We start from the raw sequence: 25,210 nt of genomic DNA, 5'->3' as shown, positions 1-25,210 counted from the left end.
AACAGACTGCAAAATTAGCTAAATGAGTTCAGGCAACTGAGAACTTTGTTCAGCCAATGGGTTTTAGTGTTTTATCAATTGAGAAAAACTGTAAGGGACAGGGAAGCACTTTGACGTTTTTGACTGTTGGGCTGCAACTAACGATTATTTTGATAATCGATTAATCCGTCAATTTTTTTGATTTATCGGATGAAAAAAACAAAAATATTATTCATAAAAAAATATATATTTAAAAATTCTACTTGGATCTTGCACCTTTCCCCGCAGCTGCTCACTCTGTGTCCTCCACTATTTTCCATATGAGTTTTGTCCAAAGGAATGTGTTATTCACTGTAAAGCTACGTGACTGGCTGATTGTTTCCGAGCACAGTGCGCAGACACAACTTGGATTAACAAGAATTGGATTTTTTTTTTCATTTTCGATGATAATCGATTTTAGCGATTAGTTGTTGCAGCCCTAATTGACTGTCTGTGTCTGCTGCTTTACATCTGCACAAACAAAACAGCTTCTTTTAGGCACTTTCCTAAAAAGTGCCTTCTTTTAGGCACTTTCTTTCCTCTCACTTGAGTGTTTTCACTTAGTATAATTGACAGGCAGAGGAAAAAGTGCACTTCAGAAATGAAGAAGTGAATTATTGCAATGCACGCTCCATCTGCAGCAGTCTCTTCAAAATATATTTTAGAAAAGACAAATGCCATACCCAAAATTTGAATGCCAGTTTAGTATATATTTTTACCTCTAATGTTGTTTGTCAGGTCTGAAAAATTATTTTGAATATTTATTGCATTGCAGGGCCATCTTCCTGCAGATGTCAGACTGTTATGGTGATGTTTGCCAAAGAGCTGTATGTTGTTTACCTGAGAAAACTTTATTTTAAAACGGAAAATTATTTAGTCAGACCTGTTCTGTTACAGAATACTCACAGCACAATTTTATTTTATTTAGCCTTTATTTACAGACAAGTCACTTAAGAATGATTTTTTATTTTCAATAACAGCCTGGCAGAGGAATAACCGTCTCCTTGAGGACATACAATTGAATTTTTATATTATATTTCCAACATTTCCTGTGTATTTTCAATGCAGGTAAAAAGTACCCAAATTGCATTATAATGCCAGGATATTATGTGACTGGTGAAATGCCTCAGAGGGAATATTGACACAGAAAGTGTTTGATAAACAAATGTTGTTGTTGTTGTTGTTTACAAATGTTATGCTGCTTTTCAGTTGAGTGGCTTGTTTTTCAATTAGCCCCTGATTCAAATCAGAAGTGTCTCAGAAGTCCTTAAGTCCTGATGTTGTCTGGAGAACTTCCACTTCTCTCTCCTTCATCTCATTCTGCTTTCCTTCTGCTTTCCCTTGTGGGTTTTTATCAACACTTAAGCTAATTAAATGGTCACAGTCTCAGAAACCGCCATGAGCATGAATTATTTTCTCGGCATAAAATGAAAAATCCATTCCAGAGACACAACATTTGGATTTCTCTGGGTTTATAAAAAATGTCATAAAAACGACTTGATTGTGGGGCAGTTGCCGAAAAAAAGGCATTCGATACCAGGTCTGATAGGTTTCTGATGTAAATACTGTATAGTGAAGCCCGTCACGGTTTTCTACTTCTTGCCATAAATCTTTTTTTATTGTTGTACAGCAATAAGACAACAGCAAAAACTACTCAGATAACTACCGATGCCTCTGAAAAGGTTTGTTTTTGTTGAAGCTGAGAGCAATTACAGCTTAAACACAGTATCCCCAAGAGATGCTGAGCTTAAATTACTACCTTTCAGTAATGGTGTCTGCTACATCAACACAATGGCTGTTCTGTTACTAGGGATAAATTGTGCGCTTAATAAGAACCACAGCTTTTGCTGCCCCCTCACACCAAAAATCCTCTAGTACCTCTCACAACAGCTCTTACCACTCTCTCTCTCTCTCTCTCTCTCTCTCAAAAAAATAAAAAAGGACAAAAAAAAAAAAAACACGGTTTTCTGTTCAGCATAATCTAGCTTTGGTTGTGGCTTTGTTGTAAGCTCCTTGAATCCTTATGGCCATCATTACCGCAGCCAAACACGTGCCACTTGACACTTGTGATGTCAGATATGATGCAGCTTGTTCATCCCTGAGCTTAGATGCTGCAATGCCTTTCTGCTGTATACTGTAGATTTCAAAAGGATTTGCATTGTTGTCTGGAGAGTATCGGTTGATTTGTATTGCCACGTCTTGTATCAGAACATTAGTAAAAGGATCTAATTATTTGTCATAAATTTATAAATGACTTTGATAGGGACTTATCAAAGTACACGAAAAATAGTTATGTCATGGCAACTTTAGGAGTGTTTGGCAAGGTAATGACAAAATTGGCAGGATATGACAATGTTGATATGTTTGCTTGGGGGAATAGATCTGCTACACTGCTGCTACATAGGATTTTGATTGGAATCTTCTCTGGGAAAGTTCACACATGTTGACTTGTAGTCATATATGCTACAGAGGGACTGCTTTTCCTTTTCCATCAGAAGGCCTATTGTTCATTGATTTTTCTTTAGACATCTTTTAATACAGTTTGTGCTGGTTATAATCATTGAAACATATAAAGTAAATAAGTAAATAAAAAAATAAAAATAACATTCAACAAATAAGTCTTTTGATACTTTTAAGCATATAAATATTTTGGAAAAAAATGAATGCATTTTGATTGCCAGTTGATGAGATCATTTAAATTATAAGTACATTTACATTTTTTTTTTGCAAAAGGTAGGTTTAAATGTTGCACAGACTTTTTAATCAGACTTTTCTTCTGTATGCATTTGACTCAATAAAAAAATACCAGCTCATTGGATTCCGTCGTTCGAGAAACAAACTATTGGTTGCGTTTTATGTTTTTGATTCAGTAAAGAGAACCGAATCATAAGATTCATTCGTTCTATAATCAAACTACAATGGTCGTGTCATGCTGTGTGTTTCGCACTGTAGATTCAGTAGCGATGTTGCAGCTCCACTAAATATAGGTAGTGCAGGAAGCTGCTGTCAGAGGCCCTGCTGTTTCTATGTGGTATTAAGATGTGTTTTCTGTGGTCCATTCAGAAGATTTTAGCACTTAATACAGGTAGAAAGAGGATCAACTTTGACCGCACTCTCAGAAAAAATGGTACAAAAGCTGTCACTGGGACGGTACCCTTTAAAAAGGTTCTAGTACCATTTAGGTACTATGTACCTTTGAGGTACTAATATGCACTCTTTATTCACAAATACCTTTTGAAAGGGTACTGCCCCAGTGACAACTTTATACCTTTTTTTCGAGAGTGCAGCATGAATTGGCCTAAGTTGGTTCATGCTGGTTTACATTTAATCATTTAGCAGACACTTTTATCTAAAGCGACTTACAAATGAGGAGAACAATAGATGTAATCAGATCAGCAAGAGGGCAACAGTATAAAAGTGCTGAAACAAGTCTCGGTTAGTCTAGCACAGAACACATAGCAAGGTTCTTTTTTTTCTTTTTTTCCTTTTTTTACAGAAAAACAGTATTACAGTTTTTTTCAATTGATAAAACACTAAAACCCATTGGCTGAATAAAGTTCTCAGTTGCCTGAACTCATTTAGCTAATTGTGCAGTCTGTTGTCAATACCTTAAACCATTTCACATGGTAAAACACAATTTGCAGATCTCACTTAGACTTTTCAGCAAAACTCTAAACACATTCTCATTCTCAAAACATATTCTGCACTCTAATGCACATGTCATCCATACTGGTAAAAACACAAGTGGCAACAATCAAATACAAATAGAGAACACACGTTATTGATTGAACACAACCACTCAAAATTGATTTAACCTGTTTCAAATGATGCCCAAAGACAAGAAGAAGCACACTGATCACATGTTTACTCCTTTGATTTTTGTCCCGTTTAGTATTGTATACTGTCGTACAGTGCATTGTAGGCTGTATACTGTACAATGAACAAATTGTAAGGCCCTGAACATTGTGCTTTCCATTAACAGTACTGACTGCTCAATAGATTTTGACTGGTTGCAGGTTCATATCAACAAAGAACAAGAATTACAGTATCACAGAGACAAAGGACAAGTTTGTGAGATTCAGGGTACAGGACTGTAAAAATAGGGGTACAAGGAGGAGGAAGAACAAAAAAAAATTGCAAAGAGCAAAGCAGAGTAGTCATTTCTGATCAATTTTGAGCTACTATGATAGAACATGTTTTCGTTCATCAAAAGACAATGACGGAAAAATATGAAATTTGTTTTGAGATTAAAAATGTGCTTCTCCCTGAACTTTTTGATGGTAGTAAGGTGTCACGGGTAAGTCTACAAACAGAATAGCAGTCCATAGATATCTTTCGAGAACTATATGTTTTGAACAATGTGTTTTCTATTTTTTGGTGTATTGTTTACTGACTGCTTGATAGTGTATATCATTTTGATCACTTTGTTTATGATTTGAGAGCAGTGTTTGATTTTGAACACAGGTAAAACTGTTTTGAGGCGAAAGTTTAATTTTGCAAGAGGAGTCAGAGGTTTTTTGTTTAATGTTTTCAGAAAAAGGAGCAAGGTTTCAGAAATTGTGTTTTAGCAATTGAGAAAAACTGTAATTGGTCAGTTGCTGTCGAAAAAGATGTGTCTTTAGACATTTTTTGAAAATGGCTAAAGACTCAGCTGCTCGAATTTAGATGGGCTGGTCATTCCACCAGCTGGGAACAGTCCAGGAAAAGGTCCGTGAGAGTGTTTCGTGCCTCTTTGGGATGGAGGGCGCATAAGTCTGAACTAGTGAGTTTAGGTATATTGGTGCAGAGCCAGTGGTTGTCTTGTAGGCAAACATCAGTGCCTTGAATTTGATGCGAGCAGCTATTGGCAGCCAGTGCAAACTGATGTAGAGAGGTGTGACGTGGGCTTTCTTCGGCTCTTTGAAGACCACCCTCGCTGCTGCATTCTGGATTAGTTGTAAAGGCTTGACAGTACATGCCGGAAGGCCCACTAAGAGAGCATTACAATAGTCCAGTCTGGAGAGAACAAGAGCTTGGACAAGGAGTTGTGTGGCCTGCTCTTATAGGAAGGGTCTGATCTTCCTGATGTTGTATAAAGCAAATCTGCAGGACCGGGCCGTTGTAGTAACATGGTCTGTAAAGCTTAACTGATCATCAATCACAACTCCAAGATTCCTGGCTGTCCTGGAATGAGTTATGGTTGACAAATAAAGCTGAATGGAGAAGTTGTGCTGAAGTGTTGGGTTGGCTGAGATCACAAGCAGCTCTGTCTTAGCAAGGCTGAGTTGAAGGTGGTGGTCCTTCATCCAGCAAGAAATGTCTGTCAGGCAGGCTGAGTTGCGAGCAGCTACCGTCGGATCATCTGGCTGGAATGAGCGGTAGAGTTGTGTGTCATCAGCATAGCAGTGATAGGAAAAGCCATGTTTCTGAATGACAGATCCTAGTGATGACATGTAGATGGAGAAGAGAAGTGGTCCAAGCACTGATCCCTGAGGAACCCCAGTAGCAAGAAGTTGTGACTTAGAGACCTCGCCCCTCCAAGACACCCTGAAGGACCTACATGAGAGGTAGGATTTGAACCACTGGAGTGCAGTTCCTGAGACGCCCATCTTCATGAGGGTTGACAGGAGTATCTGGTGGTTGACTGTGTCAAAAGCAGCAGACAGATCCAGCAGGATGAGTACTGAAGATTTGGAAGCTGCTCTTGCCAGTCTCAGTGCTTCAGTAACCGAGAGCAGGGCAGAGTCTCAGTTGAGTGGTCGCTTTTGAAGCCAGATTGGTTGTTGTCCAGGAGGTTGTTCTGTGCGAGAAACATGGAGAGTTGGTTAAACACAACTCGCTCAAGTAGGGTGACCATACGTACTCTTTTTCCCGGACATGTCCTCTTTTTGGACCTAAAAAAATGCATCCGGCCAGGATTTCTAGATCGCCCAAAATTTCTAGATCGCTTTTGCTTTCTACAGTCACCATTCATTATGTTTACATGCACACCTTTTGTTTCAATCGGACTGAATTCATTCAGATTGATGAATCTGAATGTACTGTTTACATGAACAATAAACTGTCATGATGTGAGAACGAGGAAGCAATAGCAGGTGCAATAAACTCTTTATTTGTATAAATGATGAAACATACAAGGTAACAAACACAGGCGGGTGACGCAGGGACCTCGATGGTCAAACACGGGTGAGTCTTGGCTGGTGCTGAAGTGCAGTGATGGTGATGGTGAATCCCGGCGTGAACGAAGAACAGAAACAGCGAACAGGAATCCAGGAAAAAACACCACACGAGCACAGAACGGGGAACAGGAACACAGGATCAGGACACCAGACAGCACAAGACTTCAACAACAATCTGACAATGGAGAGGAGAAAACGGTGAGTATTTAAGGAAGTGATGATGAGTCGCAGTTGGCGCCGATGATGATTGCAGATTGATGAATGAGCGTGATTGCTCCGGCCACACCCACAGATCCATGCGACACACACACACACAACACAAATAACAAACGCACGAGACAAAAAGAAAGCAATGCATTCGTGAACCGTGACATAAACAAGTGTCCGGGTTGATGTGCGTTATTGCATTGCTTTAAGTCCAGCCTTCTCGCACGGCACCATTGGTCGGTCGGTCAAAAGTTGAATGGAAAGGATGTATTACTTTATGTATTAAAGTTCAATAACATAGTTGCAAGGTTGTGAATGCATCTGTCAAGCATTTGTTGATGCATTCAACCCCACCCCATGATGGGGTGGTGTGGCGAATTGGCTGCTTATGGTTGTTGTTTTGTTTATGAAGAATGTTGCAAAGTCATCAGCTGTAAGAGTAGATGAAGAAGGGGTGAGAGGAGGACAAAGAAGCAAACAGAAGGTTTTGAAAAGTGTGTGAGAGTCAGAACAATAGGCTGTATGCACGGCGGTGAATGACGTACTTCCGGTGAAATATAAGGATGCTGGATTACTTCCGTTCCGGCGATCGTAGAGTGCTATGTACTATTTTGTTTCTAATAAAGTCTTCTCTTTGGCTATACTACGGTAACGTTAGTCACAAAAACAGACAAAACAGCCTCCACTCATATTGTTGATGCTTATTTGCTTTATTATATTAAATAATCAAATATATATATATATATATAAAATGACATCTAAACGTATGAAAGTATCTTTTCAAAGACGGGAGGACAGCACCTCTAGCCACCACTGCTGTGTGCCGCAGTGTACAGCATCTGCTAAATTTAACACTTTTCTAAGTTTCCACACGTTTCCTAAAGACAAGGAAATACAGAAGAGGTGGGTAGTTAATATAAGACGAGACCATTTTACAGTTACAAACCAAACAAGAGTGTGTAGCCGACATTTCCAAAGTACAGACCTGATCGAGCCGCAGACGCCGGCCGGCCGCAGACGTCTGAAGAATGGAACTGTCCCGTTGCTGTTTCATTGGAACAACTTCAGTCTTCCAGCCCCACGGACCGGAGTTTGGGAAAGGGTAGAGCGACCAAACACAGACACACTGCATACCGAAGCCCCCTCTATGGACGTGGAATATTCGGACCACGACTACTGCTCCAGTGCTGAGCCTGCTGCCCTGGATTTGTCCCTGGACCACAATGAAGATCAAATAGCGAGGCTACAAAAACGAATTGAGGAGATAACCATCAGCACCAAGTTCTGTTTGGAGCGGTTTGCTGCCTCCGATGATGATATTAGGTTTTACACAAGGTAAGCTGACTCAGAAGTTCCTTGAACATTCATTAACACATTAATTTTACCTCACCTGCAGCAGTGACCAACAGTAAGCAGTGCACATGTGCAAATTGCGCATGCCCATCCCTCTCGCCTACGGCAAGTCCAAAAAGACATAATATGTTACACACTGATAAGTGTATTATTCTGTAAACGCTGGCATTAGGCTTTTTATTCTACCTCCTAATATAATGTTGTATTAATGGGAATTACGACTAGGATGCTAATAAATCTGCAATTTAAAACTGTCTATGGGCAACATACCATCAAATAAAATATGGGTTACACTTTATTTTATTGTGTCCCTGTTACAGTGTAATTTTGCATTTAAAGGATTAGTTCACTTTAAAATGAAAATTCTGTCATCATATACTCACCCTCATGTTGTTTCAAACCTGTATGAATTTCTTTCTTCTGCTGAACTGAAAAGAAGATATTTAGAAGATTATCAGTAACCAGACAGTTTTTGGGTCCCATTGACTTCCATAGTATATTTTTTTTCCTACTATGGAAGTCAATGGGACCCAAAAACTGTCTGGTTACTGATAATCTTCTAAATATCTTCCTTTCTGTTCAGCAGAAGAAAGAAATTCATACAGGTTTGAAACAACATGAGGGTGAGTATATGATGACAGAATTTTCATTTTAAAGTGAACTAATCCTTTAAATACTGAGTAATATTAATGAACTACATGTACTTACTGTAGGTTAGGTGCATGTAATTATGCCTAATTTATAGTTATTACTATAATAAATACATACAACATCTGTAAATTTAGGAACATTAAAATAAAGTGTTAATGAAATAATGTATGTCCCACAGGTTTGCGACTCATGCACACTTGATGGCCTTTTGGAGGCAGATAGAGCCAGCAACAGGCAAGATTGTGCGCGTGACAAGAGCACGGACTGCAGCCGGGACAGATGAGGTCCCTCATGCTGTCAATGCAACAACGGTACATGTAGTCTGAAACATTTAATCTGATTAAGATATCTTTTTGTTTTACAATAAACCTTTCTGTGCCAGTTATGGTGTTTGTGTAATAGTAATAAAATATTTTCTTCTTTTCGCAGTCTCTTCAACCCATTGATGAGTTTTTTCTGTTCATGACATATCTGTCATTGGGTCTGGTGCAGAAGGATCTGGCCCACAGATTCAGAATCCACCAATCTACTGTAAGCCGCATAATCAACACATGGGCTAACTTTCTCTACACTGTGCTTGGAGCTGTTGGCATTTGGATGGATGAGGAGACTGTCAAAGCTCACATGCCAGATGTTTTTCAGTCTTACTCAGATACACAAGTGATTTTGGATTGCACTGAACTGCGCTGCCAAACACCACACTCTCTTCTCCTTCAGAGCGAGGTATTCTCCAACTATAAATCTCACAGCACTTTCAAAGGGTTGATTGGGATGGCTCCTCACGGTGCTGTAACCTTCGTGTCATCTCTCTATGAAGGAGCCATCAGTGATAGAGAGATCCTAAAGCAGTCTGGTATTGTGTCTCTTCTAAAACCAACAATGGCTGTAATGGTGGATAAGGGTTTCCTTGTGGAAGACTGTGTGCCCTGCAAAGTCCACATACCTACCTTCCTGTCAAAGAGAGCACAACTGTCTGGGCCAGAGGTCAGGAAAACGCAGTCTATTGCAAGACTCAGAGTCCATGTTGAGCGCCTCATTCGAAGGGTGAAGGAGCACAAGATATTCAGTACAGCAATACCTCTTTCTCTCACAGGAAGCATCAACCAACTGTACACAGTCGCCTGCCTCTTGGTTAACTACCAAAACGGGCCCTTAGTTAAAGCCTGGGCAAGCAATTGCTAATGCTGAAGAAGCAGAATTAGACAGGCAGAAATGTTTTTTATTACTGTATAATCACATGAAATAATCATTTTTGTTTTAACTTTAGAATGAGTCGTTATTCATGGTATATAATTTGAAATTTGATTTGAAATTAAATTGTCAACAAATATAGAATTGTGAAACAAATATTTTAATTACATTTTGATGACATGAAAAGACAAAATAAAATGTTTGTAAAATCATACATCAATTAATTTCCTCATTTCCTCAGCACTGTGCCTCTTTAGTTACTTGTGCATAGAGAGGTATTTTGGCAGATATGTAAAAAAGAAAAACAAATCACACCTCTGTTTCAGGGAGCTTAACACAGAATTGTCTCTGTAAATGCGCTGCACAAACATGTCATCATGGGCACAGACAACAAAGTCACACCATTCCATACCCGTCATAAGCAACTGCCCCTGCACTTGCCAATAATAAGCATGGCTTTCCTTTAATTTATATGTTCCATGATCAACTCTGAGGTACCTGCAGTCGACGTAGTTTAGTGCATTTGGGCATTTCATCTCAACCAAACCGAATGATGGTCTCTCAAGGGGGTCATATACCATCCCATCAGGTGACGCACCCAGCCAAGGTGCATCTGGATGAATCACCAGCCCACATTTCCTTAAGTTCAGGTTTTTAAGAGTTGCATAGTCCTTTAAGGCACCTGCCTCCATATCCAGTCCCCTCTTCATGTGTGGTGTTTGTCGTGTCCCTCGGATGATCCTCTCAGCTAGGTTTTCTGCAGCATTTGGACCTCTAACATGGCTAACCTCCCTAAAATTTGAAGCAGTCACCCTCTCTTTCCTCAGTGAATGCCACTCAGGTGCTGCACTTTGACATCTGGTTGCTTCCTCAATGAGGTGTGACTGCAACAAAGTCACAGACAGTGAGTGGAGATGCAGCTGTTCCTGGTTTGTTGGCACATATGTACAGTCTGTTGGCTTTAACTGGTAGCCCTCTGGTGGCACTTTTGGGAATGGGGGTGCATCCTTATGGGTGATAAAACCATCAGGTGTAGGTGGTGGATGCTGATACGATAGGATACTGCCAGCTTGTACCTTACCGAAAATGGAGTCCACGAGTGGCTTGTCAGGTGAGAGATTCATTGTGCAGATAAGCGGAAGAGATCCTGGTTTGAAGTCAGCATAGACAGCTTTAGGGTCGACTGTTGATGGGACTGGCAGCTCACCACTGTAGGCCTTGTATAGTGAAGATCTGGAATATCATTATCAGGGAATCAATAAACATTTTTGCTACAGAGTATAGTATAGCATGCATGTTTACACTGACTGCATACCTGATTCCACTTGCTGAAGTAGCACCTGGTTTGGGCTTCACTACCACCATGGCATCCACCGGTCCCGGCTTCACTCCCTATTTATTAGATGCCATCAAAACTACAGCAAAAGACTATAGCAAAACAAACATTATGTCAGATATTTAATTGATACAAACCATTGTTCGTGGTTTATGCCACTTCTGTTCTGTTTGGGTGCATGATAGGACAGGAGGGACGACAGACATTCCAGATTCATAGTAATGGGCTGTCTGGTAAAGCAAAGCAACCAAATGGTTGCACATCCCACTCCCAGCCACACAGGAGCAGGAGCTGTTAACCAGCACAACTGGCTCTGAATCACGTAATGTCACCTGAAATACACAAACAAAAAGTGTAAAAAAATAAATACAAAAAAGTAGTCATCATGTATATCAGCTACTCATCAACAACCATTTGTCTATGCTTGGAACAGGTAAAGACAACAACAGTTTCAAGGTAGAACATTAGCAGTTTGAAGGGTAGCCGAGTAAGGGAAATAGCCAGCATTCTGCATCTGTAGCCATCACATCAGGTAAAACTACATTTCATATCATTATTCTTCAGATTTTAAAATAAACTCCCTGTGTGTTATAGACTAACTGGAAAGCCTGAACACTCTGCTACCCTGTATCTGCAACTGCGGTAAAGTTAGTTTCATATTCATATATTCAGATTTTTGCCCTCAATACCTTTCTTATGGTGTATTCAAAAGTAAATTATTATTATTATAAACAAGTATGACTATCAGCTCCAACTCTTGTTTTCTCTTGTAGTCGTTTTATTAAAAAAAATGCATTTTTTTGTAGCTCATTGTCAATTATATTAACTCTTTTGCATCCACAATTGGAAAGCTATTGACAAAAAGTCTGAATGTGCAATTATGAAACCAACTTTGCCGCAGTGTATCTCCATTACCACCGTTTCAGCTATAATTTGCAGTGATAATGCAGTGCTATTCATCTGTCGTAGAACTGCATTACATTTTTTATTCTTATTAATTTTGTACAATAATCATCCATACTAGCTAAGATAACAGCTGTGGTTATCCAAGCTGAACAGTGGTAACGTTAGAAAAGTAAAAACTGAACTGGACTGAACATGTCCAACAGAACTTTGAACGTCACTTTTAAGCTACTACTCCTACTCTCAGTTGGTGTGGAGTCTCTGCTTTCCTCATAGAGCGGTAGCAGTGAGCTTTCACTGAGATCTCATTTGTGGCCCTGATTTTACCTGACACTTTCAGACAAAATTACAGACACATTAAATGTCAAACATTTATACTAACATGATTAGCCTGCTTATGGACGGATCGTAAAAAAATAGCAGTTCAGTTCAGGCTAGCTGAATTTACCTTCATAATTGCAGAGATAAGAAGACACATAAAACTTGAAACCTTTCTCAAGTTTGCTCTGTGGCGTTGTACTGCACATCCTTACAATTCTTCGCACATCATTGATTGTAAATTTAGGCAACTCGAGCAAACACCGAGTAAAATTCGACGACTCTGCCATAATCGCGTTTTCCTCCACTTCAAACCTCTCCAACCGGAAACGGAAGAGCAGCCTTGCGTCGAACACGGAAGTACGCGTGCATAGAGCCTATTGCTAATTTTGTTGTGGTAGAATGTAATTTTAGCAGTGTGTTAACCATGTAACCTTGGTAACCTTGCTTTGTAAACTATGGTTAATGCTGCATGGTTTGATCAACCAGCATGGGTTTTCTTGAGAAGCTGGTTGTCCAAAATAGTTCTACCAGAAAGACTCGGGAGGCAAAATGACTTAACAAGCATTAATTTATTAACACCCCAGAAAGCAAGTATTGTGTTATCTTTGGCGTAAGCCCCGTCTGTAGCTCGCAATCCGAGGGTAACACGAAGGCAGGGGCGCAGCCAACCTGGGAGGTATGGGCAGGGACCATCCTGGTGGTGGTGGGGAGGATGGAGGTGAATGTTGGCGTCAGCATCTGCGAACTCAGACATGTGTAAGTACCGATTTTTTATACTACAAGTATTAGAACATGATTGGTTAGATGTGAAGGTAAGTGACGTAACAATCGAGTCTTCCTGGCAGAACTTACGCTAAAGCTTGCATTTTTGGAGGTTAAAGATGCTGTTTGTTTTTTTTGCTCTAATCTGTGACAGAAGAATGAAGGATGGCCTTTGTGTTGCTGTTTGTAAATATCACATCTGAATCGCTTGCACCAGACAGGGACTGTGATGGATCTTTCTTCAGTGGCATCAACTCGACAGATCACTGCTCTTTATTCTGTGTCACTTATAGTAGATGGGAGAGCATGAGGAGAATTACTGCCATTGAACCCCACACTTTGGACCACCACACTCATCACCCAGACAGCATGGTAACATTGATTCAATGTTGAGTTTTGATCCAAACCATCATTTTGGTTGACATCAAAATTTCAATGTTTAAAGTGTGTTGGATCAGCATTGACATTTTGATGAAAGGGAACAGCACACATGGGTGGAGACAGTGACATTGAACTAACAGTGAGTCTTAGCTTATGCGCACAAGATCTTGCAGGCATGTATCTGTGCAAAACACTACTGGGTGTTTCCCAATCAGTGGGGCGTTTCAGTTCATGATGGGCACTTTCAATGGTGTTACCTCATTTGCTCTAATACACTGGGGGTTTGGTTTAGGGGTGAGCCCTCATGATTTTAGCAAGTCTTTTGAAAAATGGTTGAAAAACACCAATTGTAGTTTGAAAATTGGCACTAATTGGTATACGCCCATTTTGGTTTTGCATGTGGGCTTCTCAGTAGTTAATTGATGCTTCCTTATTAGAGAGAAAGCACAAGGTGTGTCCTATACGGAAGTCTTGTGTGTTTGACATGCATGAACTCTCTGAGTTTCAAACAATGGTGCATATAATGTATTTCTGTTTTTAGCATGCTTTTTACTTGCATTTTATTTATTGTCGCACAGATAGTATGGGGATATTGATACAATGTTGAGTTTTGATCCAAACCATAATTTTGGTTGAGATTGACATTTCAGTGTTTAAAGTGTGTTGGATCAGCATTGAAATTTTGATGAAAGCCAACAGCACACATGGGTGGAGACAGTGACATTGAACTAAAAGTGATTTGTAGTTTATGAGCACAAGAACATTCAGGCATGTATCTCTGCAGAACACTAGTGGGTGTTTCTCTATCAGTGGGGTGTTTTCAAACCACAATGGGCATTTTCAACCACTTTACCTGATTTGCTCTAATCCACTGGGGGCTTGGTTTAGGGGTGGGGTGGTTTAGCAAGTCTGTTGAAAAATGGTTGAAAAACATTAGGCTTGTTCGACTTCATGCAGCTCTGCGCAGACCGATGTGTTGAATAAAGTTCAACATAAGCTACTATCAATGAAGTGGAGTCTATGTTTTTTAATCAGTTTTAATTTGATAAACATGACACAATATAACATCACAACGACATGAAAAGAGTGTTTACTGTTATTAAAAACTGATTTGTGAGCTTTAGAGGAACTAAAGGTGTTCAAATAAACACGAAACACACGTGATCGTTGTCATGCGATGAATCTGGCCAATCGTGGAAAAGCTATGTCGTCATCAGCCCTCGTGCAGCCGCTCTTGAGAAGCTGCGCTGGCTGAGTTCTCCGGCTACTCTCGAATTGCTCTCGCAGTACTTTGATGGCATACGTCACAGTCACGTGTCGTTGGCGCTGTATCAAGTCGGACAAAATTTCTAACCGGCATGCACTGCTTCAAGTCAGCCGCCGATCGGTCTGCGCAGAGCTGCATGAAGTCAAACAAGCCTATTATGTCTATGCACTGGGCTGCAGGAGGGCTGATGACGACACAGCTGTTCCACGATTGGCCGGATTCACCGCATGACAACGATCACGTGTGTTTCGTGTTTATTCGAACACCTTACACCTTTAGTTCCTCTAAAGCTCACAAATCAGTTTTTTATAACAGTAAACACTCTTTTCATGTCATTGCGATGTTATATTGTGTCATGTTTATCAAATTAAAACTGATTAAAAAACGTAGACTCCACTTCATTGATAGTAGCTTATGTTGAACTTTATTCTTGTTCAAACAGACACTGTATGAAACAGTACATAAAGTATTGAATGAAAATGTCTCTGAAACATCTGTGTATTATTTGGCAAATATTGCATTTATTTCACTTCAGATGTGGTAAAGTATGCAAACACCACGTGAGCGGTCACTACGGGAACCAGAAAGTGTCCGACTTCACGTCTCCGTTTGCAGCTCCTCCCCGCCTGCCCGCGGCTACTCTCACCGATCGGTTACATCCAGCTGCAGCCGATGTCGAACACACCTATTTATTGTAGTTTGAAATTGGCCACTGATTGGTAAACGGCCATTTTGGTTTTGCATGCGCACTTCTCAGTAGTCTAATGCTTCCTCATTAGAGAGAAAACATAGGTGCATCCTATACAGAAGTCTTGTTTGTTGGAGCACCTGACATACTTAGCCTACATGACTTCTCTAGCACAGTTTCAAACAATGGTGCATCTACATTCTTAAAAAATGCACATTGCTTTAGTAAAGTTTATTACGAATTTCCTGAATAAAGTTCTAACATCATTTAACACATTTCTTGTGCAGGAGACATGAACATGAGCAGGAAAGTTACACTGCAAACATAGCCCATGTCTTGCATCCATCAGTGCTTGCATGCAGAGCACTTTGCTCCTTTAGTAGGAATGAAGGTCGACGAAGATGGACAATTAAAAAAAAAAAAGAAGCACCCTCCTGATAATGCATTGATTATACACTGAGTTGTTGTCGACAGCATAATCACCTGACCTGGGACTTATCACTGCTTAATCAGGTAATCATTCATATTCCTGAATCTGTATTCAATTTGAGAAATGTAACTGATTTCCATTCAGCTTAGCTTGTTTCCACTGAAACACAATAACAAAAAACATCTTGTGTTTATTAAGAAAGTGACTGACATGGCTATTTTGTGATATTTAAAGAGATTAAGGTCTAAGGTGAATCTGCAGCTTCAAAGGGATAGTTCAGCCCGAAATGAAAATTCTGTCATCATTTATTCACCCTCAAGTTGTTCCAAACCTGTATGAATTTCTTTCTTCTGCTGCACACAAAAGAAGATAGAGTGAAGAATGTTGGCATCCAGACAGTTGATGATGTAAGAATTGAGAAATTACAAAATGCCGGACAGTGTGGTTGAAGAGCGACCAGACACTGGAGGACAAAGGACCTCTCTGGAAATTAACATTTGAACTAGCCCTCGTGCACTATCGAGACGAAAGTCTCACCTCCGAGTCATCCTAATCTACATTTCATTCCCTCTTCCCTCACCCCCTCTCTCTCATGCTCAGATCACCTGAATTCACCCAAGAAAATGTATAGTTTAATGTGAATGATTATCACACAGTATTTTTCATATTTGGTATCATTTAAAATGTCACAGTGTGACTGGTACAAATGTCTCATTTCCAAATAAGTAAAACAAAAGGTAATAAGGTTTTTAAGAGTTTAAAGATAACTAACATACAAAGGAAGGTGATCTCCTGGCAAATGGTCACACACCCCCAAAAGGTGCAACCTTGTTAGTACATGTTTCCATGTGAAAGAGGTCTGTCTATATAATGAAATGCAGCAGGGGATTCGGGGCCTTTCTGTACCTCAGATTAGCCCGTGAGGCTGAGAGTGAGACCTCTCACCCTGATGTATTTCTTAATGTTGGGTTGCATCTCTTCTTTTTATTCCAGAGCATTTGATGTTTTGTATCTTTGAAATTCGATTATCTTTGAATTGATTATGAAATTGGCATGATACATTTACCTGACATAATAAATTGTTACATTTGATTATTCTGATTATTATTTGATTATTATATAACTGACTTTGACATTATTTTCATTAAAGAGTTAAAAGGAATAGTCAAACATTCGCTCACATTTAATGATGCAAAGATATCATTAAAACCTTTTCATTTATGGAGTCAGATGAAATAACGAGAAAATACATTTCCAAATGTATTACATTTAATCAAAAAAATACTTTGCCTTGAGAAAAGACAGTAACACGTTAAGACCTTCCGCGCTGGTCGGATGCCGGACTTTGGGTCGATCGAGCGCAAGCTTACAATGGTAGCCATTGACTTCCATTTATTTTCTACTATGGAAATCAATGGCCACCATCAACTTTCTGGTTACCAACATTCTTTAAAATATCTTCTTTTGTGTTCAACAGAAGAAAGAAACTCATACAGGTTTGGAACAACTTGAGGGTGAGTAAATAATGACAGAATTTTCATTTCGGGCTGAACCATTCCTTTAAAGAAATTTTCATTGAAAAAACCTAAGCTCTTTTATTCTACAAGATAAACTTGTTACTTGAATGCTATAGTTTCACAGAAAATGAACTGAGATATACTTAGCTCAGGGCCCGTATTCATAAAGATTCTAAGAATCCTCTCAGAAAACTCTTAATTTAGCTTAAAAACTTTTACGTAGGAGTCTTAGCTTAAGAGCAATTCGAGACCGATCTGAGAGCAACTCTGAGTAAGGAAAAGACAAAAACTTTTATCCTAGTGAGGAGGCGGGGTTGACCCCGTTGCTATGTATGACACTATCTTTTGACGACTGTGATTGGTTGGTTGACCAAGAAGGAAAAAAAGATTTATATTTCTATTCTAAGCCTCCACTTTGAAATTACATGCGTAATTTTTCCTATTTGACCGTTCTCACACACACACACACACACACATTATATATGTGTATATACATCCTTTTTTTTATTTACCATGCTGTTAATTTCCTATAAGGTATTTGATTGGCTTAGAATGATAAAAATTGTTCCACTCTTTCCAATTACACTGATTACTGGCATGTCTATTTAAGTGGTGGTGGTTTGAATGTTGGTTTTAATGTATCAAACATGGAATTTTCCCAGTTCCCAAATATTGTAATGTAGTGATTATTTTCATTTCTGGCACTATGGCATTTCTGCGCTGTGTTGGAGATATTAGCGTGTCTCTAAAAATATCTGTCACAAACATGATCCCTGCACGATCTAATATATAGCTTCTTATTAACTCACTGTCATCCATTGTCTGCAACACATTTCTTCTCCTTCTTCGTCTTTCTGTCATTTTCTCCTCTGCTAAAGAAACTCTTAAGCCTCTTAAAAGTCCTCGTCCGTGCTCCTAACAATGTTTACCTTAAGACCTCTTTTAATGGTTAAGATGCTTTCTGAAATACTTTTTTCTTTACTAGGATTTTTTCTTCAATTTTAAGAGTAAACGCCCACATTTCTAAGAATTTTCTTAGAATTTTGTCACTAGGAGCTACTCTTTGCATTAAGATTCTTTATGAATACGGGCCCAGAGGTGTTTGTTCCTCTTCATGAAGAGTTTAGCTCCAGCACCTGCCTGGAAGTTTTCATTGATCCTAATGACCTTGATTAGCTGCCTCAGATGTGTTTAATTAGGGCTGGAGATAAAATCGGACACCCCTACCATAGTGCTTTCTTTTGATATTGAAGCATTAATAGATTTTAGAAAATAAATTAAATAAACAGAATTTAACGATAATTGAATCGTAGTTAGAATATTTTGTGTTCAGCAACGTTTTTTAAAAGTGAATCATATTGTGTTTAGTATATTAACATTCTTGAATTTCTTGAATGTGGCAACTGAACTGACTTGTTCTTGAGTAACATCATGCTTTCTTTTTCAGATTTCAGAGAACCCAAAGGAAAAGAGGCAGTAGTCTGATGTAAGACAGATTTTAAAAACCTGAACCGTTGGACCACCTGTAGTTATGACATCAGACTTATGAAGCCAATTTTATTTTTAAAGGTTGAAATGCTTTTGTCCTATTTCTCCCCCTTTCTTTTTTAAAGAATGATCTTTTAATATATTTTTGTCATTGATTGATTGAATAAAATAAATTGACTCAACTGCTGGAAAGGTGTCATTTATATTTTAAAAGGTTTTTGCCAAATTTTTAAATGGTCAGGAATTTGTTGACGCATCATTGAAGTGTAGTTGAAATATTAATCTTGTTTCAACATTAACTTGGTACATCAGATGGCAACATTGTTTGACATTCCTTTTCAGTGTATTTTCAGTGTTTCAACAAAATGTATTTAGAATCAACATCACATTGTAACATTGATCAAACCATATTACCAAAGATTATTTCTGTTAATTTCAGTGTTAATTCAAAAGCAGTGATGTAGATTCAACATCATGTAACGTTGATTCAACAATATTACCATTGATTATTGTAGTTAATTTCAGTGTTGATTCAACAGCAGTGATGTAGATTCAACATCTTAGTGTAACGTTGATTCAATATTACCATTGATTATTTTTGTTAATTTCAGTATTGATTCAGCATCGGTGATGTAGAATCAATCATAGTGTAATGTTGATTCGGTAGCATTTCTATTGATTTTTTGTTCAACAGTTTCAACATTAATTGAGGGTGCAAAAGTGATGTTGATAAAATATCACTTTGTAATGTTGAATCAATACTATTACTGTTGATTTTTGGTTGAAATCTCAACATTGCTTCACCATTAACTGAGGGTGCAAGAGTGATGCAAAAACAACATCACTTTGTAATGTTGAAGCAATATTAACACTAATTGATTTGTGGTTGAAATCTGAGCATTATTTCAATGTTAACCGAGGGTGCAAGAGTGATGCTAAAGCAACATCACTTTCTAACGTCATTTCAATGTACTCAACATTGTTTCAATGGTTACATGCTATCTGGGTCTGGACATATGACAACAACTTCATCAGGCTGTCATGCTGGAGGGTTATCTCTGTGTTGGTTATGAAAAGTAATATTGCATACAAAAAGTGAATACACAAGAAAGTTAGATGAATAAAAGATGCTGTTCATTTTCACAGTTCTTATGATATTTATATTGTCATGTGTTTACAAATATGTTTATGATTTTATTTATTTTTTTAGGACAGTAGGATGTAAAGACAGGGAACACAAACAACAGCCTAAATTAATCTTTTCCTTCACTGAAAAGCTAATGTCCGTGGTTGTTTGTGATCGCAATGCATGCTTGCCAGAGTTTTTGTGATTGCTTTGCAAAATTTGTTGTGGGTGGATTCGTGACATTCTATCTCCAGGGCAACGTACATTAAGTCAGCTACATGTGACAGAACCCTAACAGAACAGAAGAAATCCATTATTACAGTACAAAAGGCAATGTTTTTGTTAGTTTGTCTCTTATTTGCATTTGCCACAGCTTTAGTAAAATGCATTCATAGTCATGATTGAATGAAAAAGTGTACCTTAGAGGATATGGTAGATTCAATATAGATTTTAAATAAAACTTTTTATCATTCATACTGCTAATGTCAGACTTTTGCAAAACCCCATCCCCCTGATATTGTACCTACATTATTAATGTTATTATTTTTTCACATGTTGAACGCAACATACACTCTAAAAAATGCTGGGTTGTTTTAACCCAGAATGCTGCGTCAAGTCTGTTGGGTTATTTTATCACATTTTAAACACCTTTGGGTAGTTTTAATTGCAGGTTTAAACCAACAACTGGAAAATGTTTCTGTTCCCAACAACGCTGGGTTGTTTCTGCCAAGCTGGGTTGTTTAACGAGCGATCGCACCTGGAGATGTTTAAATTTGCTCCCAAACTTTTGAGAGGAAAAGGGGCAAAGCAGCTGGGTGCAACTGTTTTAAGGTAAGTTTATATAATTTTATTTATTAATAATTAGTTTGAATTAGCACAATTATAGCTTTTTTCGCAGCAATAATTCTTAAACTTATAGGCTACAGACTAAAATTGGTGATGCAACTTGTACGACAAACAATCGTTACCTCAGAATCAGATATTGACTCGCAGTCATTTTAAGGTGATACGACAGATTAATACAGTTAATGATTCTATATCACACGGAACCATGAAATATGTGAATATCTGTGAAAACAGAGGAAAGAGTCATTTCTGTCACTGACAAGCGAATTGAACAAAGTGAGTCGAGTCACTCAAAACAAAACAATTGAGTAATATGACTCACTGCTCTTGTAAAACGCCTGCAATTGTCCATACCGACATGAAAGAGGCATAAAAAGTAGCCTACGTAAAATGTCGTGGGACCGCAGGTCTAAAAGAAACTACCATCCGGTTTAAATAAACCGGTTCACCAATTTTGAAACAAAATGATTCCCGGAAATGAATCGACTTTTCAGCACCGCGAAAACTTTCAAAGTGCGTGCGTGCGTGCGTGCGTGCAGTGCCGTGGGTTGGACCAGTGAGGTGATTTGATGCATGTGTGGTACAAAAAGTATTTTATGGACAAGTTTAATGCTAAGTTCATGTTTATTATACACTTTTGCTGCTTTTACATATATAATTGACTGCCTGCGATAATCAACTCAACCTCGCTTAACTTAACGCATATCAATTTTATCCGTGCTATAGGCTAGTTAAATATAGGTAGCTCACAAGGTTGCCAACTTCTGAATTTAGCAATTTATAAGCTTGTGGTTTGATTCCGATCTTGATTCAATGTCGATTCGTTTGGATAAATATAGGATGCAGTAGCTACATGTTAATTTTTTACTTAAAAATTACTTAAAGGGGCCCTATTATGCCTTTTAATTTTTTCAACTTTTGTTAGTGTGTTATGTTGCTGTTTGAGCATAAAAAAGATCTGTATGGTTACAAAGCTCAGTCACTCCAAAGGGAGATGGCCTATTTTATGTAACCGAATTTTAAGGATTGCAATTAATGAAGAAAAGTTGAATCAGTATTTGGAAAACATTCCACAAGTTGATGTTTGTTGTTTTAAATCTTTGATACAACATAAAAGGCAACCTTAGGTATTTAGTATCATTATTGCATATTTATTTTTTATGTCTGTAGCTTATTGCAATAACTTTAGTATATATTTGTTGTAGCTAGTCCTGTTTCTGAGATGTTATGTCTCTTTTCTGCAGAGAATAGAGGTGATGTTGCTCTTTTGGTCCTTCCCCTTCTTCTTGCTGCCACCGTGTACATAATTTTTCAGAGGGTATTTTGTCCATCTATTGACGAAGCTAGAAAGGCTTTCATTGATCTTCAACTAGTAAGTATAAAACCACATAACTGCTATTTAAATTGCATTGTGTCCTGACTGGAACTGCCTGTGCATTAAGCAAGGGATACTGTACATCCAGCCAGTTGATATTGGAGAATAAACTTCAACAAGGGTAATCAACACAAAGTGGAGGGATCTCGTATCACCATGAAGGAGTTTATTTTGTGATGAAAACTGACTGGATGTACATTATCTGACTTAACTTTATTACCTCAAAACAATTCCTGTTAAGCAACTTTGATCCTAGACAAAAAAACAAGACATAATGTAAAGCATACCACTTATTATACAGCTTTTTGCCAAATAAAAATATTGATTGTTGAAATCATGATGAACTCCATTTCATGATAAACTTTACACAGTTATTGAACTGAATTGAATCAACACTGAACTGACTTCAACTGAATAATGAAACCGTTGCCATTGAGACAATCTGTATTGTATTTATTTTATTTTATTTTTTATTTTTAAATTACATTGTTCAGAACTAATGTTCTTTCTTTCTTAACTGTATTTGACTTTAACTATACTTATGTACATTTTTGCATATTTTAAAAATGATTTTGCATTCGCTGACTTTAAAATGAATTATCTGCTGATTTCACTGCGTATTTAAACCGTTAAACATATAAATGTCATTGTTCAGAACTACTTTCTTTCTTTAATTTTATTTGACTATTTAATACTTGATGTATTTTAAAATGATTTTGCATTCACTGAATTTAAAATATAATTGTCATTGTCACTGTATTTAAACCGTTAAACATGTAATAGTTTTAGAACTAATCTTCTTCTTTAAAACTGACAATATTTAACTACTTTGATGTCAGCACTAAATGATTTTTGCATTTAAATTTAATGTGCAGTTTGTTGTCATTATCAGGCGCAGGTTGGACAGCTAGAGAAAGTTTCCCGGGGTCCTGAAGCACCACGAGAGAGGAAGTGAATGAGATACATTGAATGTGCTCTGTTTGATTTGTGTTGTTTAATAAATACGAATTTGATTTTCATTTCATCACGCTTGTCTACGGTCTCGTACTTCAAGTGTGCAACAAATATTGGCGAGCAATAAGCCTGGAGAGATCACGGAGAAAAAGTGTAATTTGACACGAAACAATAACAGCCAGAGCAGCGCGAGGAAACTAGGCAGAGCTGAAGCGCGAGTGAGAGGCGCGATCGGGAGACGCGATCGGAAAAAGCATGGGTCTAGAACAGATGCAGGACAATTTGCAGAGAGTTTAGTCCAGCTGGATTTAAAACAACTGAAAGAGGTATGTTTCTTCATGAAAATACCTGTAGAGGAAGGAAGAAAGAGACGTGCATTAATAAGACTGATGAGTGAGGCACTGGAAGAAAGTGTTGAAGAGGAGGAGGAAGATGTTGCAAAACACTATCTTGCAGAATTGTTAGTCTTGTGTGGTCAGCTGAAAAAAACAAAACAAAGAGGGGGATGCTCCAATAGCTGAACAGAGTTTGGAGGGTGACATGACTGAACTACAATGCCTGCAAAAACAATACTCAGAGCTTCAGATTAATTTCCAATCAGCCACCAAGCTTTTGGAAAAGGAGATGAAACGTCTGAGTGACAAAGTGAGCAGACATGAAAATAGTCAGCCACAACCACAACAAAATGTCTCTTCCGAGCAAAGAGCACCTATACAACCACCAGAAGTGACAATACGACGTGAATTCAGAATTTGTGGCCAAATCGGTGAGAGAGGGCAGAAAGAAAAATTATCATACACAAATCTCATGCATCAAATGAATGGTGGCCTCAAAAAGGGACACAGTGAAACTAAGATTATAGAGGCAGTGGTGAAAGCAATTAGGCCAGGATTGAGTTTGAGAGACATGCTGGAAATCAAGAGTGGGCTGACTCTCTCACAACTAAAGACAATTTTGAGAGGCCACTTTAAGGAAGACAGTTCAACTGATCTGTACCACAGATTAGTTAGTATTACTCAAGATGTTCGAGAATCCCCTCAGAATTTCCTGTTCAGAGCAATTGAGCTAAAGGAGAGGCTCCTTGTTGCTGCTCGAGAAGTTGAGTCAGACGAGCAGTATATTCCAGAGCTAATTCAGAGGAAATTACAAAAAAAGAGTGCAAGGCCTGCCAGGAAAGTAGCACAGGTGAACCATATGACCACTGCTTCAAATGTGGCCAACAGGGTCATTATTCAGGGAAATAAGGGAAAGTCAACTAGAGTTCTGCACTCCCGCGGGAGTCCCGCGGTACCCGACGCAAAACAGAGCGGCGCGGGACAAATTTTGAAAGGTCATTGCGGGAGCGGGCGGGATGATGAAGGTGCACTTGCGGGTGCGGGCGGGGGGGATGATACGCTGCACTCCCGCAAATTAAATATTAGTGTAAAGTAAAATATATAAATGATTAAAGTAGCGTACATAATTTGTAGTTGTGAGGGAGATTCTGTTTGGCAGCAATAAAAACGTTTTAAGCAGCCTAAACTTGGATGTTGTCGTTTGGGGTAGGGCGGGGCCTAATCTCACGCACACTTGTTTAGAGACAATTCCTTCCTGCTGCTCCGTGTTCGAATTCGAAAGCTTCAAGTTCAAAATAGACAGCATGGACGAGGAAAAGAGCACCTCTAGTGCTTCAGATATAGGCCTAAGCGCTTCAGATGTAAGCACTTCTCTAAAGAAAGGCACATTTACTACAAAAAAAATATCACGAAACCTCAAATCAGACATTTGGCAGTCTTTTTCGGTTGTGCATGATGGAGAGGGGAATCAACTAGCCTACCTTTTGCCTGCTGCGATAAATGCCAAAAGGTGTTAACATACAACGGACACAAATCGCATTTTTTTTCCAAGACCTTTCGTGAGACAGAAAGTGAACATACATCCTGCCTGCCATCTTGCGGGCATTTGCGGGCAGGAGCGGGACATAATATCACAGATGCGGGCGGGAGCGATACTAAAAATGACAAATCTTTGCGGGAGCGGGACTGAACACTGCGGGAGCGGGCGTGAGCGGGACTGAAAATTGTGTCCCGCGCAGGTCTCTAAAGTCAACATCGCCAGTCACACAATAACTCACCTCTCCACAGAAAATCTTGAGCTCACTGGATCCATTGAGGTATCCAAGGAAGACCAGCTTAGTGCAGTGACTGGGCTAGGCTCTACTTACATCAGTCACATCTCACCCAAACACCACTCAGAGCT

General features: G+C 38.7%; 2 protein-coding genes across 3 annotated transcripts; one reads left to right on the top strand and one right to left on the bottom strand.

The window, feature by feature from the left end:
- Positions 1–8,346: 8,346 nt before the first annotated feature.
- LOC311080433 (uncharacterized protein) lies at positions 8,347–9,792 on the top strand. The gene is made up of 2 exons (XM_084110412.1): positions 8,347–8,698; positions 8,817–9,792. Exons 1-2 carry the CDS (start codon positions 8,555–8,557, stop codon positions 9,567–9,569), a joined length of 897 nt encoding a protein of 298 aa, XP_083966538.1. The 5' UTR covers positions 8,347–8,554; the 3' UTR covers positions 9,570–9,792.
- Positions 9,793–9,825: 33 nt separating this feature from the next.
- On the bottom strand, positions 9,826–12,215 carry LOC311080432 (uncharacterized protein; the record flags this gene model as incomplete). Of its 2 annotated transcripts, none has more annotated exons than XR_014605587.1 (3): positions 11,052–12,215; positions 10,894–10,970; positions 9,826–10,795 (listed from the first exon to the last, which is right to left on the bottom strand). XR_014605587.1 is itself a non-coding variant. In XM_084110411.1 (3 exons), exons 1-3 carry the CDS (start codon positions 11,175–11,177, stop codon positions 9,836–9,838), a joined length of 1,179 nt encoding a protein of 392 aa, XP_083966537.1. In that variant the 5' UTR covers positions 11,178–12,215. The 2 variants fall into 2 exon arrangements, 1 of the variants encoding a protein (XP_083966537.1); XM_084110411.1 differs by having other exon boundaries at positions 9,836–10,811.
- Positions 12,216–25,210: the final 12,995 nt, after the last annotated feature.

This window comes from Abramis brama (assembly GCF_963993115.1).
Source record: "Abramis brama genome assembly, chromosome: 3".
Taxonomy (NCBI): domain Eukaryota; kingdom Metazoa; phylum Chordata; class Actinopteri; order Cypriniformes; family Leuciscidae; genus Abramis; species Abramis brama.
This window is presented reverse-complemented; position numbering and strand designations above follow the sequence as displayed.

Coding starts and splice junctions, on each gene's coding strand:
- LOC311080433 (XM_084110412.1), top strand. CDS start 8,555: ATGTCCCACAGGTTTGCGACTCATGCACACTTGATGGCCTTTTGGAGG. Junction 8,699..8,816: donor ATGCTGTCAATGCAACAACG/GTACATGTAGTC, acceptor TTCTTTTCGCAG/TCTCTTCAACCCATTGATGA.